Consider the following 17,593-nt stretch of genomic DNA (forward strand, 5'->3'; position numbering starts at 1 on the left):
AAGATACTTCCAATGCCACTGGTATGAACATCTTTGAGAACCATCTCTGACTGACACTTTCCTGTTTCAATACCTTCCCCCTTTATCAGAGACCTCATTTGCCAATCTGCTCAAACCTGAAACCTTGATTTTTCTCACTCCCTATAGCATGTCTCATTGGCTCTTCCACCAAAATATATCCAAGACTCATCATTACTAAACTATAAAAATATCTCTAGCAAATCCTGACATGGAGGCCTCCATACTCAAGGATATTTCTTGGCACAGACAGTTCCTATGTAAAACTGCATTTTTCCATGGACCTCCCCCCCAACAGGTATGCCCCCATTCAAATTCTACAAAACACTGAGTCCCGTGTGCTATGATGCACAGCCTCCCTTTCCAGGGAGAGCGGTCTTCATTGCTTTATTGCTTCTGTTGAGGTCGGTTTCCTCTTTTATTTCACGCCAGTCTTGATCAACGTCCCCATGACCTAGGCTAAACCCTTTCTCAGTGGATCATGATGCTCCCGACTAGCTCTGACTCCTGCTTCCTGCCTTCTTGCAGCTTACCATCAACAGAAACAGCTTTGAGAAGAGTCTTCACATCAGGTCAAAGCCTTCACCATAGCTACCAACCCTGTGACATGTACACATGGTCTACTCTAAAGGCTATCCCTAGCACCATTCCTCACATACATTCCTTATCAGTGACCTTCACAATGATCCTTGGGTGGGCCAGGTTGCCACAAGTCAGATCTTAGGCTCTTTTGATACTTGCTCCCCTCAGCCTTCTGCAGGACTTGTCCTTTAGTGAAGAGGGCTCCAAAGGTCTCCATTTAAAGCTTAGCTTTCTTGTCCCCGACTCTGCCCCTCACCCATAATCCCTGCTCTTTTACACAGTTGCCTTAGTTGCAACTGACATAATAGCTACTTATTTTCTCTTGCCTTTTTCCCTGACCAGAGCATCAGCTCCATGATATAGTGTCTTATGGGTCTTCTCTCAACTTTCTTGCTTTTAGTTCTTGTTTCTCCCTTTGGTTTTTATTTTGTTTCTTCAATTGTTTACATTAGCATGCTACTTGTTGGTAATTTGAAAGGCACAAACATATACATACATATATACATACACACATATAGAGAATTATTTATATTATGTTACATGTGCTTTGAGTCATCTCTTAATTCCAAGAAACCCAAATGTATTTTTTAAAAGCAAAGTGATGACTGCTGTCACTCTTAGGAGACCATGAAAACATGGTGACTGACCAATCAAATGGTAGAATCAAATAGCAACCAATGGGATCCGCTGAAATAAACAAGGAATCCATCTCTATCTTTTCAGTTTGGTCATTGTGCCTCATAGTCACATCTCTCCCTTGGGAATGAGAAGTTGGGGCTACACAAACCACGGGGGAACAACACAAATCCTTCCCCCCTAAACTTGACCCAAACCATCTATCAACTCAGGCTTATCTACAAACATTAAGTTCAGCATTTGCTGCTCTTTACTAAATTAAAAAACCCTATAGACATCGAAATGTTGGAAGCCATTACCTCTACCAGGCTGTGTATCTTGCAACCATCTTCTCGGATCAGCTTGTATTTCTTTGCAAACAGATACCCCTTGTCATCCAAGGTCAAGGCAGTCTCTCTTCTGGTCTCCCTCCGGGGCAGCAGCGGCCACTCAGCCCAGGCCTGCATGGTTTGCTGGATTGTTCGCATGTTGCTCTGAGTCTGTGACACTCTGCACTCCAGCTCAGCAGTGGCCACTTGCACCCTCTCCATGTAGACCCAGAAGTCATCTTGCCATGTCAGCCAGGTTGCAGCCACCCTGAGCTGCTCATCAATGGCTCCAAGCTCATCCTCAATGAGAGGGTATTCCACTTCCAGAAGGGTCTGTTTCAGCTTATTGTAGCCTTGTACAAGGAGCTCAAGATTCCCAACGTACTGAGCAAGACAAACCAACCGAGCAAAAAGACACAAAACAAAAAGAGCCAGATATGTTAATACTTCTATCTGAGAGGGATCAAATGCCACACGTCTCCAAACTAAGAAAAAAAATTCAAAATATTTTTATCTCAAAGATACCAACCTTTAAAATAATGTTCCTTTTCTGGAAAATGCCTAAAGCTGAATCTGGTATGTCGGACTTCTTCAGCATCAAAAGGTATTTGACTTCTCTCAACACCGCCACAAGCTATTCCAAGAATAGTAAGGATTATTTCATACTTTAAGAATACATTTCTGGGTCAACAAGGTAGATAGTGAGTAGAAGCATTCACTATGCTGGCCTGACAACCTCAACACAGTCCCTGGATCCCATGGGGGGGAAAAAAAAACAACTCAGATGTGCTCACATATGCAGTCTTAAGAACTACAATTGCATGGTGTAGAGACAGGAGGGCTGGCTGGAAGCTCATGGCGTTGGTGCATCAGAGAAACAAGCGTCAATCTCAGAAGCCCTGCAAAGCTGTCCTCTGACCCACATGTGCTCCATGTATTTGCTTTCTCTCTTCCCCTCTCCCTCAAATAAATAAAAATAAGTCTTGAAAAATAAGAACACCTTTCAACATTAAGCTGACTTTGACTTGAAATAATTAAATGTCACCTAGCAATGACTGTGTTTCTGGTTCAAACTAAACATTCTTTTGCTACGTATACTTTGTTACACCCCAAGAAATGTATGTGTTCATGTATGTGTATGTATACACACACACACACACACACACACACACACACACATACACACACACACACACACACACTGCTGTATTTACAGCATATACCTTTTTTTTTTTTGGTTAATTAAAGTTTTATCTTAAAATTTGAACTTTGCAGAATTCACAGACTCTATGCAATGAGAGCTAATGGTTCTTTGATGTTTCTAATGGTTCTTTGTGCATAATGGATGCCTGTAATGCTCACAGTTGTTCTTCAAGGGAAAACAAGGTTTTAATGGTACTTAAAACCACAAGACTCTCAATTATCCCTAAAAAACACTTCAAGCAATTGTTTTTATACTTGTTCTCATGTTTGTATTAAAAATTTTACTATTTATCTATTTTGAATTTATTGCAATTTTCAGAAAAAATAAATAAATTCAGAACATGTAATGCCACAGTATGTCCAAGAGACATCTCTTCCACAAACTATAGAAGCTAAGTCACTGAAACACCACCCACTAAATCCACCCAGGAGGTGTAGGGTGGGGAAAATAGTTTTATGAAATCAGGAATCAGTACTCAGCTTTCTGCATAGAATATTTATATATTATTATGATGTACCGAATTTTCATTAACAAATAAGGTGATCACAGTATTTGTATTTGTTTTAGGAAATAGACTGCAGTTAGGTGTTCAGCATGACCCTCTAATTCATTAAGCCAACTTCCCACTTCCTAGGTACTCATTGGGAAAGGCTCTGGACAATCACCTTCACAATACCGAATATTCTTCATTATCTGAAATTCACCAAAATCTTTTTTTTTTTTTTTTGACCTGGAAACTTACAAAGAAGCTTGCCTTTACTACCATGCAAATTCATGGTAGGTAAACAGAAAAGAAACTTTTGTGCCTCTTATCTAGAAAGTGAAAATACTACGAGATAGGTTGTTTAAAATATATGTTATAATTGAAACATGTGGTTAGACATGGTTGCTCACATGTCTAACCTCAGCCAACACTTGAGAGGCAAAGACAGGTAAATCTCTTTGAGTTTGAGGACAGCCTGGTATATAAAATGAGACCCTGTGTGAAAAAAAAAGTCAATTCATCAGTCAATCAATCAACCAGTCAATTTCGGTATATGTATGTGCATGTGAGAGAGTGTGTGTACACACACATATATACACATATTTACTAATTATGCACATATGAAATTATACATACACACACAAACATACACACACACACACACACACACACACACACTCATGCTTATATAATCAGCCATGTGAGGGGGACCATGGCTACAACTCAACACTAAGGAAGATTATAAGTCTAATGCCAATCTTGACTCCATGAGACAATGTTTAAAAAAAAAAAAGACAGAAGATGTAATGAAATTAGGGCAGATATATTGAAAAGATTTTGAATCTTCCTTTGTTACATGACAACATGATCAGCAAAAGAGTTATTCCATAAAAGCAATCTATTCATTCCTGATGTTATTTGGCTGTTAACATTTTTATGTCAATGGATTGTTTTTATTTTAAATTACTGTTTAACTACCATCAATTTAGTCGCCATGATACAAGCTTATCTTCCCTTTGAAAGAAATGATGGCAAACAGAAACACCATGATCAGGCAAAACCATGATAGGCTTTTGTGCCTTTTCATCTGTGGCTTTCATGTTTAATTAAAACAACCTGGTATTTATTATGAAAATAGACCAGAAGCCATCCAGTAGACTCTATGGGAACCAGTCAGCTGAGTTAAGGTCACTAAGTTCCCAGTTGCATGACATGGAGCTGGACCACGGAGCACAGAAAAGATGGGATAGACCCCCATCCTCAGTAGCTCACCAACAGCTGAGTATGAAGTGGTAAAGTAATAAATGGAAGATGCTAATTAATTAATAAGGAATGGAGGAAGTGGCTGGAGTAGAAACAGGCTTATAATCCCTGCTACTTAGTAGGCAGACAGAAGATTGCTAGATCAGCATTTTCCTGAGCTACAAGGTGAGCTCAAAGTTAGCCTGAGTAATAGTGAGGCCTTGATCTCCAAAAAAAACCCCAAAAACCAAAAACCAAAAAACATTGTGATAAGCAAAGGTTTAAATTAATAAGCTCCCACGTAGATGTTTGCTTAGAATCTATGAGGTCCTGAGTTCAACCAAACACACACACACACACACACACACACACACACACAAACATACACACAGAGTTCAACTAAACACACATGCATGCATGCACACATACAAAAAAATCTCTGTGAGAAACTCTTGAGCTTAAATTCATACCACTCCCAGAGCTGCCATTTTCCCAAAATGGAGATTAAATAATTGAAGTGAATTCCTCCATCATCAGGGGAGGTGTCAGGGACGGTAGCTGCATCTTTAATGCACTTAGAAAGACAAAGTCCTACCTTTGGGTCAAAGTTGACACTAAGAAGGCCGTTTATGGGACTGAATTTAACCAAGGGCTGATTCAGATTAAATTCACAGGTTTCGTCCACATTTCTTCTCCATTCGCTATAGATGTGACTTTCAAATTGATCCAGCAAAGTGGTCATTTCAGCATACTTCTGACAGACTGCAGCCTCATCAGGACTGTCTGGAAATCTGCAGCAACAAGGTTTCTCTACTTTTCTACATATGTCACAGGGTGCAGCTTATTTAACAATAGAGAACAGGATTGAACATTATGAAGATCAGAGGGAGAAACAATGAAAGCCACACAGTGCTGTAAAATTGCATCTACTTAGAGGCAATTTGTGGCCACCTCCTGTAGCCAGGAGGGACTTTCAGTGAAGGGAGGGGATATCAACCAACTCATAAAACCTTCAACCCACAATCTGATCTGCCTACATGATGCACAGGGATAAAGAGGAAGCAGAAATTGAGGGGATGGCCAACCAACAACTGGCCCAGTTTGAGTTCTATCTCATGGTAGTGAGCCAACCTCTGACACTATTAATGATACTCTGCTATGCTTGTAGACAGGAACCTAGCATAATTGTCTTCTGAGAGGCTTCATCTGGCAGTTGATGGAAACAGATGCAGAGACACATAGCTAAACATTAGGCCAAGTGTGGGGAGTCTTGTGAAAGAAGGAGTAGAGGAATTGAACAAGCTGGAAGGGTCAAGGACACTACAAGAAAACCTACATAGTCAACTAAGGTAGGCCCTTGGGGGCTCACAGAGACTAAACTCCCAACCAAAGACCTAGGTCCCTTACACATATGTAGCAGACATGCAGCTTGGTCTTCATGTGGATCCCCTAACAATTGGAGTCCGGTTGCCTCTGACTCTGTTGCCTCCCTTTGGATCCATTTCCGCTAGCTGGACTGCCTTGTCTGGCCTCAATGGGAGAGAATGTGCTTAGTCCTGCTGCAACTTGATGTGCCAGGGTGGGTTGTCACCCATAGGGATGGGGTCTCCTCTTCTTTGAGGTGAAAGGGAGGGGAGTTGGGAAAGGGAGGTGTGAGGGGGGAATTGGGGGAAGAAAGGCTGGGATCAGGATGTAAAGTTAATAAATAAATTAAAGGAAAAAAATACAAAAAGTAGTTACAATGGATAAGTGAGATCTAAAGACCCCAAAGACCTAAGACTTTAGTAAGAGCCAACAAGTTACCAGTTTCTAGCAGGAAGTTAAATAAGAGCACAGAGGACTGTGTGACAAAGTAGGAAAGCTCGATGAAGAGAAATAAAATAATTAAACTTTCCAAACAATGAATGAAAAGGAGACATTAAAAGACAAAGGGACCAGCCAGAAAATACTATAAACACAATGAATTTATGAGTCCCATAAAATCTTCCAAAGTCATATGATAAAGCCTTCTCACCAGATCAAACCCAACCAAACCAGAGTAGGCCAATTAACCCTCAAGTATTAGTACTGACAGCCACTTCCTTGTGTGAAAGTCAGCCAGGCGTGGTGATATTTGCCTATGATTCCAGCATCTGAGAGCCGGAGGCAGTAAAATCAGGACTTTGAGGTCATCCTTGGCTACCTAAAAAATGCATTTGAGGACCATCTGGGCTGCAGAGATCCTGTCTCGATACTCAAACACCTATAATATCAGCACAATTCACCACACAGTAAGGCTAACTACTCACAGATAATGGAGAGATGTAAAGTTTGACCAGAACATTTGAAGGCGTTCAAGAAGCATTCTGGCCCACTTAATATTTCCAGATGTGAATGGCATATTCTTGTTCAGAATTTCATGCCCGTGTTCCATCTGCATGTTGACATTTTCATGAAGAGGAAGAAAAGGGACACTTAGTTAGGGTGCCTTCCAACCTTATAAGCAGCTGTTCATTATACTTTCATAGTGGCATTAAACATGGTGATCAATAACTTCATTAATGAAGTGGCAAGGTCCCAAAGCAAGTTTCCCATCTCTATAGGAAAACCATTAAATAAAAGCATTCAGTTGGTAGAGTAGCTTAGTGATAGAGTTTTTTTCCTAGCAGGGAAAAGGTCCCTGGTTCAATCCCTAACAGTAAGAAATACCTAAAGTCTATATATAATGACACTAATTACTAATCCTGATGTGTAATTTATCTAATAATCTAATCTTTACCCACAGTGAAAATGTTTCTATTTGATGGTCATTACCATGATAGGATGACATTTCCCAATCCTTCCACCACTCACCTGCTTCATGTGTTCATCATACAGTTGCTTACACATATCCAACTCTGCACTAAACATGTTCAATAATGTGCTGTAATGTGGGCTGAACATTTCCATGACAACTGGTTTCTCTAGAAAGTTCCCAAATATGGTCAAAAGCTATTAAAAAAAATCAAAGTTAAAGAAAGAACTTTGAGCTTTTAGTACAAGTTGAACTTTTTATACTACTAGAATAAAAATTTGGCTCTAAATACATATGGTGCTACAAAAGACAAAATGTTTATTTGGGGGTTCCTCCTATAAGTATACACAGCCAATAAACCAAATTCTAGATGAAATTATTTGCCTCCATGAAAATCAAGAGGATCAGAAATGATCAGTGTCTAGAGCCAATGTCTACCAGCTGGTTCACAGTTACCAACACCCCCTGCTGGTATCAGGGATGTTTTCAACCTGACTAGTGTGTGTAAAAGGAGAAGCAAGACTTGTGTCTGTGTGTTATGTGATTCTCCTCATCGACAATTATGCCAAATGTTCCAATACAAATGACTATTGTACCCTCAGTTTACCTCTGAGTTCTACTCATCCCTAACAGTGGCCTGGGGCCAATTAGCACCAGTTCCGTGAAGGCCCGAACTTTCTACTGCTCACTAAAGATGCCCAGGTTCTCAGCTCCTCACAGGTGTCAGCAATGATGTGCTAAGTTTACTGTCTGGTGTGAATTAGTTTGTGTGTTCGAATGATGTGGCTTTCTTGGTAAGCTAAATCACATATGAATGTAACATTTTTACATAAGAGTTGACACAGCACTGGGTGCCAGGCATGATTAACTGAAGGCTTTAAAAACAGGTGATCAGAAGCTAAAAACAGCCTATCAGTTACTTCCCTGGGAGGAACTGAATTGCAGAGAGGAAGTCACTTGCCAAAGTTCGTAGACCAGTGGCAGAGCTAGAACACAGGTCTCATCCTTCACTGGGGCCCTCTTAATCTTCCCATCTAAGGTCTTGTTTCTACTATTTACATTACTAGTGGCTAGCTACAGTCTTCAAGTATCAAATAAAAAAATCGAGAGGGAACAATTTCCTAAGTTTTGTTCAATTCTATAATTTTACATTACATTGCTACAATAATTCTGTTCATTATCAATGCTATTAGTCTCTTACTGTGCCTGCTTTCTAAACTAAACTGATCATGGGCACATATGTATTAGAAAAAATGGACTAGTTCAATTCTAAACAAGGCTGAGATGACCACTGGCGATCTAGGACTACACACACCTATGTGGACTTCACAATATGCCCGTTATCATGCATTTTATTTTGATTATTTTCTACAAGAGATATCTCCAAATAACCAAGTAAAGCAACATGAAAATGAAGAGAATTTTGTTCTTTTTTTATCCTTAGGAAGTAATGGATATCCCTCAAAACTTTTATTGAAAGAAAGCCTCATTATAGAAGTTTTGCAAACCTTCAACTTCACTCAATGAAAATAACACAATGGAAAAGATACGTAAATTATCATATAAATGCATCTATCTCCTAATCCACCAAAAGCAAACACATTCTGGCTTTTTCTGATAATGGTTACAATGGTAACAGAAACTTCCAGATAATTTTAAACCCAGTGGGTCAGCTATCTAGCCAAATGTTAATTATTAACTTTCTTTTCCAGTCCACCTTTTGTTGGTTGGGGCTTCCTGCATATTCCCAAGTAAGCATTACCCTCCTAGGCTAACAAAGGGGGCCCAAGCATCACTGGAAATACATTTCTTTCATCACATTCACCTTATGTTCTCTAGAAGCCTTCTAGCTACTTGCTTACTCTCTAGTTACAGCTCATCTTGCTTACTTGCCTGGTAGCACCTAAGCCCTGTGTATGCAAAAGCAAAGACTGCAAGAAGGCAGGAGCTGAAGTGGTGGTGTCCCGTGCTATCCCGGAAGCTCCTCACCCCCAGTACATAACCCTTTGCCTCCAGGGTGAGAGCTATAGTCACACAGCCTCCTGGTGCTTAGAGGCAGGGTAGACAGATGTTTCCCTTCGCTCTGGTCCTGCAAGCTGAAATCGGGATCTCACAACATTTCCTTTTCCTAAAGATTCTCTTTCAGACCCTTTAATCCCCATCTCCCTCTCAGCTTCCTAATGTGATACAGCTTTCCATAACTGCTTACTGCTCAAAGTAGTATCAATATTAATTTTTCTCTGGTTTACCTTCTTCAAAGACTTTTTAATCTGTGGTTACCTAAAGAGAGAGAGAGAGAGAGAGAGAGAGAGAGAGAGAGAGAGAGAGAGAGAGAGAGAGAGAATGTGTATGTGTGATAATAAAAATTTAATACAGGTTGAACGTAACTTATTAGCAATGCTTGCTACAAGAAGTATCTTGGACTTCAGGATTCAGGTTTTGGGGGATTTGGGAATATTTATACTCACCACACCCTCCCCACAACACACAATAAGAGATCTTGGCACTAGAGCCCATATCTAAACATACAATTCCCATCTGCAGCTAGACTCAAGGCAATTGCATATAATGTTTTAATAATGTTGTGTATGAAACAGACTTTAACAATGTAGACTGCTACCTGTGGCAGTATGCTCAGCCCAAGGTGTTTGGGATATGAGGGCAGTCTGGACTTCAGATTTTTGACTGTATGTTGCCTAAAATCTCTTCTGGACTCTTTTTCCAAATACATTTCAATTTACCTTAATACAAATCTTAGAGCCACTTATCACTGCTGTGTTTCATTTTCCTTCCTTTACCGGGAGCAGAGACACCAAAATTTCACCTTTCAGAATAGCATACAAAAATATTCCTCTTCTAAAGTAATCAATGGTATGAGTTCATAAACCTGTACCTATGGTTGAAGTCATGGTTCCCTGGAGTATATAACCCAGCACATTGTTCTTCTGCCATTACCCTCCCAACACATATCATGTCTAATTCCCATTAATCCTATTACCCTCAGGCCAACAGTAAGTATCTACTGTCTACAAGGCAACTTACCCCTCACAAAAGCTATAAGATGATGGATGCCCCATCATCCTAGGTTTAAGGCAGGATTTTATCTTATTAGTCAAGCTACAAATATGTGGAATGCTTTTTTTTTAAAAATCCACTTGACAACAAGACAAAACTGCTTAGAAAAAAATAAATGAACATGTACTTAAATAACCCATGTTAATGGCCATGAGTGCGCAAGAAGAATGATTTGAATTAGATTGTTAATTAAATGGAATTACGAATCTCTCTATATTGAGAGCTTACTCTGTTCTTCTGGTTACCCACAAAAGCTTAAAAGAGAACATTTTCCCGTAACATAAATATGAGAAGTCACTGCAAAGACATTAGGAAAAAAAAAACACGAATTCTGTCAGGAAGAAAGGAAAAGAAAGAAAGAAAGAAAGAAAGAGAGAGAGAGAGAGAGAGAGAGAGAGAGAGAGAGAGAGAGAGAGAAACCCTAACTCTGCCAAATGGGAACGACCACAAGAGGATCAAAATGCCATCATTTTGTCAAAGAACACTTATCCATATCTAGCCAAAGGCAGGGAAAAAGCATATTAAATATAAACTAATTGTAGCCAGGACAAGAAACTACAGAAACACTCTATATTTTCTCCAATGGGCATCTCAGTTTTACCTGAAAACTTTTGTCATGCTAAAACAAACAAACTCATACCATGTTCTCTGACTCAATCCTCCAATCACAATGCTCAGGTCACTTAGGAAACACAGAGAAAGCAGCTTCAACAGGGTTAGTCAACCTGTCTGAAAACTCAAAATTCCATAATATCGTCCTTGAAAATCGGCTGCTCTATTACTTTGCACTGTTATTCTCAACAAAGAGTGTCTGTGGTTCCCAATTATGCTTGCTTGGATGGCAAATACTCAATTCCCCTTTGGGATATAATATAATATTAATTTACACTTGATTTGCAATTCACTTTTTTTAACATGCTGTTCCTATTTCCATATTACAAACTTTCTATCTCCAGGAGCTATCAAAATGCATTTTTCTCAGAACAACTCAACTTCCCTTTCTCTCCCACCCCTCCCATACAAGATGGTCAGCACTCTACCTACACCCCCACCCATCTCACTCATCCCCAGCCTTTTACATGATTCTTAACACACATTTACATTATAAAGTTCATTCACTAAACATTCTTTCATGCTTCAATATCTCTGATGTCAGAATGCATTAGACAATCAATGAGATTATAATTACTTTAGCAGCATTTTTTCCTTATTGACACATAAATAATACCTGGCAATCAATGGTGTCTTACACCCAATGAAATAGGGAAAATAAGTCATTATTTGTTTCAGTCAGAGTAATAAAGTAGGCAGATGATCCCAGCATGGGCAAACAATATAAAGAAAAGAATTATTGAAATTATGGATTTTTTTTTAAACTTTTCAATGTGGCTTACCATTGAATCGATATTTCATTGGCCACATTCAATTTGTTCTACAGGAAATAAGAACTAAAATATAGTGAATGACAGAGAAGATCAAAAGTTAAATGTCCTGAACATGACCTTCCCAGAGTAAACTTCATTATTCTCTAGTATGTTATCCAAACCTCATTATTCCGTGGGCTGAAGATGAAGGGAATGTGGCCAACTAGCTAATACTTTATGTGAACCAGAAAAGAATGTGCTTGGCCTTTTCATCTAACAGTCTAATTATTCACTTTCTTGGAAGCTTCCTTTAACTAACCTTAAATGCAGACTCCAAACCCCTGCAGTTGCTGAGACCTTCACATAGTAGCGTTCCAAGCCTTCTGTCAAAATCCAGGGTTCTGGACTTAAATTTGAAATAATCACTTTCAAACTCCTGTATCAGACAAAGCAAAGTGTTAGTTACAGCGGAGACTCCAACATGCAGACAGCAGCCAGGTAAGCTTGACCTTGTTAGACGCCAACATGCAGACAGCAGCCAGATAAGCTTGACCTTGTTTTTCCCCAGTTGCTCAGTTTATTTTATTTTATTATTTTATTTTCTGTAAGGAGATCCCAGAAAAGACCAAGGAACAGCTGTGTCCGGCTGATTGCACAAGCAGTCACCTTCTACACAGTACACTGCCTGTGTAGCAGGCTGCCCATGTCTTCACGGGCTCAGCTTCCCCAGTATGATGGCTCTCACGCTTGGATGTGGACATCACTGTGCCTGTCTTCCTCCACCTATCTTAATCATAAATAAAGAGAACAGTTTCTCAAAACATCCCCATTAGAATTTTAGGTCATCTGTAAGTTCCACAGAAAAATTTTGCTTATTTCTAGGGTGGAAAACCTGTATGTGAAAATGCTATCTCGTGGGGTAAGAACTGAAACCGCACATCTGTGAGATACCTTATGAGTGACAGAGGAATTGGAAATACTCAGATATTTTTTTCCAGGTTCGCATTAATATGCAGCTGGCAGCTTCCTCCTCGTGTATAACCACCCACTCTCGTAATTTGAAGGAAGGAAACTGGGAGGGAATAACTACAGCTTTGTCTTCACAGTGCCACAGTCGCCTTCAGTAAAGCTTCCCCTGGGGACGCACAGCCTTCCCCACGCTCCACAGTAGGGATGCCTCAAGTGCTTGCCCTAGGCTTGCACAGTGAGGGCCTTCCCCTGTCCTAAACAAAATCAGCAGTAACAATCACTGTAACCACATCCACATCTGTTTGGCTCAGGGCTTTACATTAACTCAATCTTTACAACATATGGCACAAGTTGATATTGATTTTCCATTTTATAAATGGCAAAATAGACCCAGGTAGCAAGTGCATTTTTTTTTGCATTCTAAATAAACTCACTGTATGTTATTAAGACAGTAGTTGCGAACTTGCTTCCTATTGCCATTGACCATTGGTGCAAAAGGAAATTAGGTAGACATGATTAGTCACTGAATATATTTGTTACACTGACCCATTTAGGAAAAAAATCAGTTATGGGGGGAGGACTTTGTAACTTGATGTCATTCATTTCTGTCTTCTATTTAAGACTGTATCTAATCATTGAACTGTAATAGTATATAACATACTATATATTATATAATATGGCTATGCATAGAACCCATCCTTTGGCTTCTGGAAGGAAATGCACCCACAATAGTCTCAGAATTTCTATGCCCCCAGGTTCCATGATGAAATCCAAACAGGTAGGGATAGTGGTTTCTGACAGTGAAGAAAGGGCAGGCGCTCCTGACTATGGGACTTGTGCCATCGTAAGGCCTGAGAGAGACTCACATATATCCCAAAACAGGAGGGAAGACACGGTGGGTTCTGAGAGTTGAGAGCAGCCCTTGCCCAACCCTGAGTCAACTGGTGCCTTGATTTTGGACTTCCCAGCCTCTAGCAGGTGAGAAATAAATGTCTCCTGTTCACCAGGCACCCAACTCACATAGCTGTTAAAAGAGCCTGAAAATGCTGAGCAGGTAGGTCTCTTACAACAAGTTTAACCTGGAGTGCGAATTGCAGCTCAGGTCAGACTTCTGAAATCTGTGTCACAAACCACAACATTTAGCATCAAGAGGATGGAGCTAGGTCTCCTGAATTCTAGCCGAGCAGCCTCTCCATCCAAGAATCACTGACTTAGAAAAAAACCACAACTTCCCAGCAAGCTTTAACAAACCTCACACATCCCACTTCTCAGGATAGAAACGGAGAGTACACTGTCTGTAATCCTTAACTATTTAACCCTCGGAAAGAATGAGCAATATCAGAAGGGGATGACATAGAATCTCTACCCCAGACTCACATACATACACACACGAACATGCATATGAGCACACACATGCTAGGACAGGCATACATATATACACATGCACACATGTAAGCCACACACACACACACATGCACATGCTCACACATGTCCCCCACATGCATGCACATGTATACATGCACATATTCATATGGACATGAAAAACACATGCATGCATGCACATGCACACACACATACATGATCTTTTGCTCTCATTCTCTCCTCTACATTACATCCCTAACATCAAATTTAGAAATGTCCCCAAGGGACCTATCCCTTAGAAAATCTAGCAGGGAGGGGCTGGGAAAGATAATTCAGTGGGTCAGATTCTGACTTAGGTCCTTGAATAGCAAGGACCTAATTGGATTCCCAGAACCCACTAAAGGAGCAACAGCCTCTGTCATTCGTGCATACGTGTACACACACACACACACACACACACACACACACACACACTTGCATATACACTGCTACAGAGAACCCACTGACTTCTCTGTGAAGTTGCTCTTTTTATAAACCCTAAGAGAAACCTGGGAAGCTCCTTTGACTCTTTTGACAAGTGCTAACCATCTTCTCTCATAACCATCCCTTGCCAGCTCCATCTCTTCCAGCATAACCCTCCCAGCCTCCATTGCTGTACACCTAGGCTGCCGTTACCAGCTCTAAACATACTCCAAGGTGCAGCATGGGTGATCTATATCACTCCAAGTCAAGCTCCTGTCAGTTATCATCTCAATTCATAATCTGTTTATTAAAGTAATAGCAACATGGTTCTCAAGGCCCTGAGTGGGTGGGACCTGGTGACCCTGGTATTGCCAGTTTCCTGATGTAACCTCTAGGACCACTAATCTTCGTTACCAACTTCTCTCTAGCCTCCTTTCTGTTTAGATCTCTGTGTGTTCTCACCTCTGGAATAGAACTCTAGTTTCATCTCCCAACATTCAGCATGCTGTATAGTCACCTACCTATATTCTCCTTTGAATTCTGAGTCAAGAAGCCTAGTGGTCAGACTTATTTTTCCAGTGATAGTCCCAATAGTTCAGAGTTCCCAGCTCATAGCCGTTTCTCAGTAAGTACTTACTGGACAGTAAATGATGAGTTAGTATGACTCAGAAAGCATTAATAAAAATGTCTCTATAGTCTGGAAAGTACAAAATTGCCTGTATTAGCATCCCGAGATGCTATCAAAAGGTTTTAATTAGAGAAAAGCCATGATTTGACTAAGCATGTGAAAGGCTCTCAAGCTGCTCCACAGAGAATAAATTAATGGAGCTGAAACAGGCCAGAGGGGGCAGCTTAGAGGCAAATGCAGCAGTGTGGGTGAGAAATGAGGCATGGATGTGCTTCCCAGACAAACCTAGAGGAACAGGCTGTTGTGAGAAAATGAGTGATGTTATAGATGACTCTGAGCACTTCCCCTAAGAGGTGAATTGTGACATTTGAAGAGCTGAAGACAGTCAAGAGTAGGATGGGGGATGGGAAAGACTTTGTTCTGAACAGGTTAATTTTAAGCCATCCATTGAATTCCCAGTGGAGATGTTGATCAGGAGGTTGAATATGGTGTGTGTTCAGGACCTGAAGAAATTGCTCACTCTGAAGTGTCCAGTGCTTAAGGTTTTTAAAGAGTTCTTTACCCTTTCTGACCCTGCCCTTCCAGTGAGACTTGAATGGGGAAGAGGCATGAATTGATATTAAACTTGTTCCATTTTGAGTTTTGGAGTGATTAGCATGACCCCTCCTTCAGTTATTTTAAAATCCTTAATTCTATATAACTGACATCTTATAACTCAGGTGCTGTACAATTAGACCTAGGCCTATTTATTCCACATATCTGTTATTTTATATTCTTTGACTAAGAGGGTTAAATTGTAAGCCACAGTATCAGTTTCAAATTCTCACCAAATACTGAACCTGTTTTACACCCCTAGGTCAAATCCCCTTTGGTGTGGTCTGAGTAGTAGTTTGAATATAGATTGATACAGTCATTGTGGGAACAAGTGCCAGGTTCCTGAATGTGAAAATAGAACTATAGAACCCAGTGTTCTCCTGAGTCCACCTTCAACCGATAGATATGAAATCACCTCAGTAAGATAGCTGTAGGGAGTTGAGCAAGTAACTCACACTCCAGGATATGCAACAATATAAGTGGTGGTTAGTGCATGAATGTGTTAATTGATATCACTCGGAGAGGGAGAGAGAGGAGGGAGGGGAGGGGGAGAAGGAGGGGAGAGAGAGAGGGAAAGGGAGGGAGAGGGAGAGAGAGAGAGGGAGAGGAAGAGGGAGAGAGGAGAGAGACAGAGAGAGGGTGGGTGAGGAGGGAGAGAGTGTGTTTATATGAAAAGAAATGTTAACTCTGCTCAGAGAAAGGAAATTTGACATTTGTCATGACATAGACACCCCTGGGGGATCCTCTGCAAGTGAACTCAGTCAAATCCAAAAGAACACTACTGTGTGGTCTTGCTGTACTGTTTGTGAATGTGAACTTAGGGTAGGAAGATGAGAGGAAATTTTGAGAGGTCAATCAGGGATACAAATTTACAGATATACAGGGTAAACAAACCCAGAGTGCTCACATGTGAGATACACAGCAAAACCGTAGCTGGGATTTCTAAACCAGACCTCAGCTGCTCTTGTCCTGCTCTGAATAACTATGTAGGAAGAGAGAAAAGTTATTTGTTTTACTAGATGAGCTTTTCACTATCTGTGTCTTACAAGACTTGGGTGCAAACGTATTTACAAATAGTTTTATATTTTTAAATAAAAATAAGATTACAACCGTAAACTAATTCCTTTTATGCACTGCCAGAATCTTTTTGATGAAAATGTGATGTATATATTTATGACAAAGAGCCTACTCTGTAAATTCACTGAGTTCAGGCACTGGGTAGTGCACAGCATCTCCCTCAGGACCCCAACCCTTTCCTCTGCTCAGGGCAGACTCAATGAATTCTATCCTAGTTTTGCTTGGATATTCTCTACTATCTTTACATGTCTGCAACTCTGTAGCCATCAATTTTTTGTTTTTTACTTTCTGCTAATGGTAACTTTCCTTTGTATTTCTTTGAAGATCTTGTAGAGAACTTTGCCTTTTCAATAAACCACATTTTGGTGTCACCCACTTGCCCTTGCTTTGGTGCGCTTACTCCAGCTGGTTCTTGAAGTGGTTCCCTGATAAATTGACCATACATTTAAAAGATGAAGTCAAACTGTTTTAATATGCCCTAGGTGCACTGTGGGCTGGTCACTGCCCTTGGTGCTGACAGGAACCATGGCTGATGTACTGCTCAGAAACCTGAGAGTGAAACCTAGAACGCAAAGCTAGCTTGGGAGAAACTTTTTGGCCAAAGTTCAAAATGTGAAGCATGTCTATTGAATGCCTGTAGATTTCTCCATATCTGAAGCTTAAAATTTGAAACAAGCTGGGTGGTGTGATATACAGCTGTTATCCCAACACTCACATCTACAAAAGACCCTATCTTACACACACACACACACACACACCATACATTCATTCATTCATTCTCATTCTCTCTCTCTCTCTCTCTCTCTCTCTCTCTC

The 17,593-nt window shown here is 40.3% G+C and overlaps 1 protein-coding gene across 1 annotated transcript in view; it reads right to left on the bottom strand.

Annotated features, from left to right (window-relative positions):
• The window catches only part of Dnah11 (dynein axonemal heavy chain 11), a 302,790-nt gene that overhangs the window by 250,332 nt on the left and 34,865 nt on the right, over positions 1-17,593 (bottom strand). The window contains exons 9-14 of the mRNA XM_021201453.2: positions 12,006-12,122; positions 7,307-7,444; positions 6,763-6,887; positions 5,070-5,265; positions 2,074-2,178; positions 1,536-1,928 (exon numbers count right to left, since the gene is read on the bottom strand). Of these exons, the coding sequence (XP_021057112.1) occupies positions 1,536-1,928; positions 2,074-2,178; positions 5,070-5,265; positions 6,763-6,887; positions 7,307-7,444; positions 12,006-12,122 (1,074 nt within the window). The remainder of the gene's footprint in view (positions 1-1,535; positions 1,929-2,073; positions 2,179-5,069; positions 5,266-6,762; positions 6,888-7,306; positions 7,445-12,005; positions 12,123-17,593) is intronic.

The sequence above is a fragment of the Mus pahari genome, chromosome 7 (genome assembly GCF_900095145.1).
Source record: "Mus pahari chromosome 7, PAHARI_EIJ_v1.1, whole genome shotgun sequence".
NCBI lineage: Eukaryota > Metazoa > Chordata > Mammalia > Rodentia > Muridae > Mus > Mus pahari.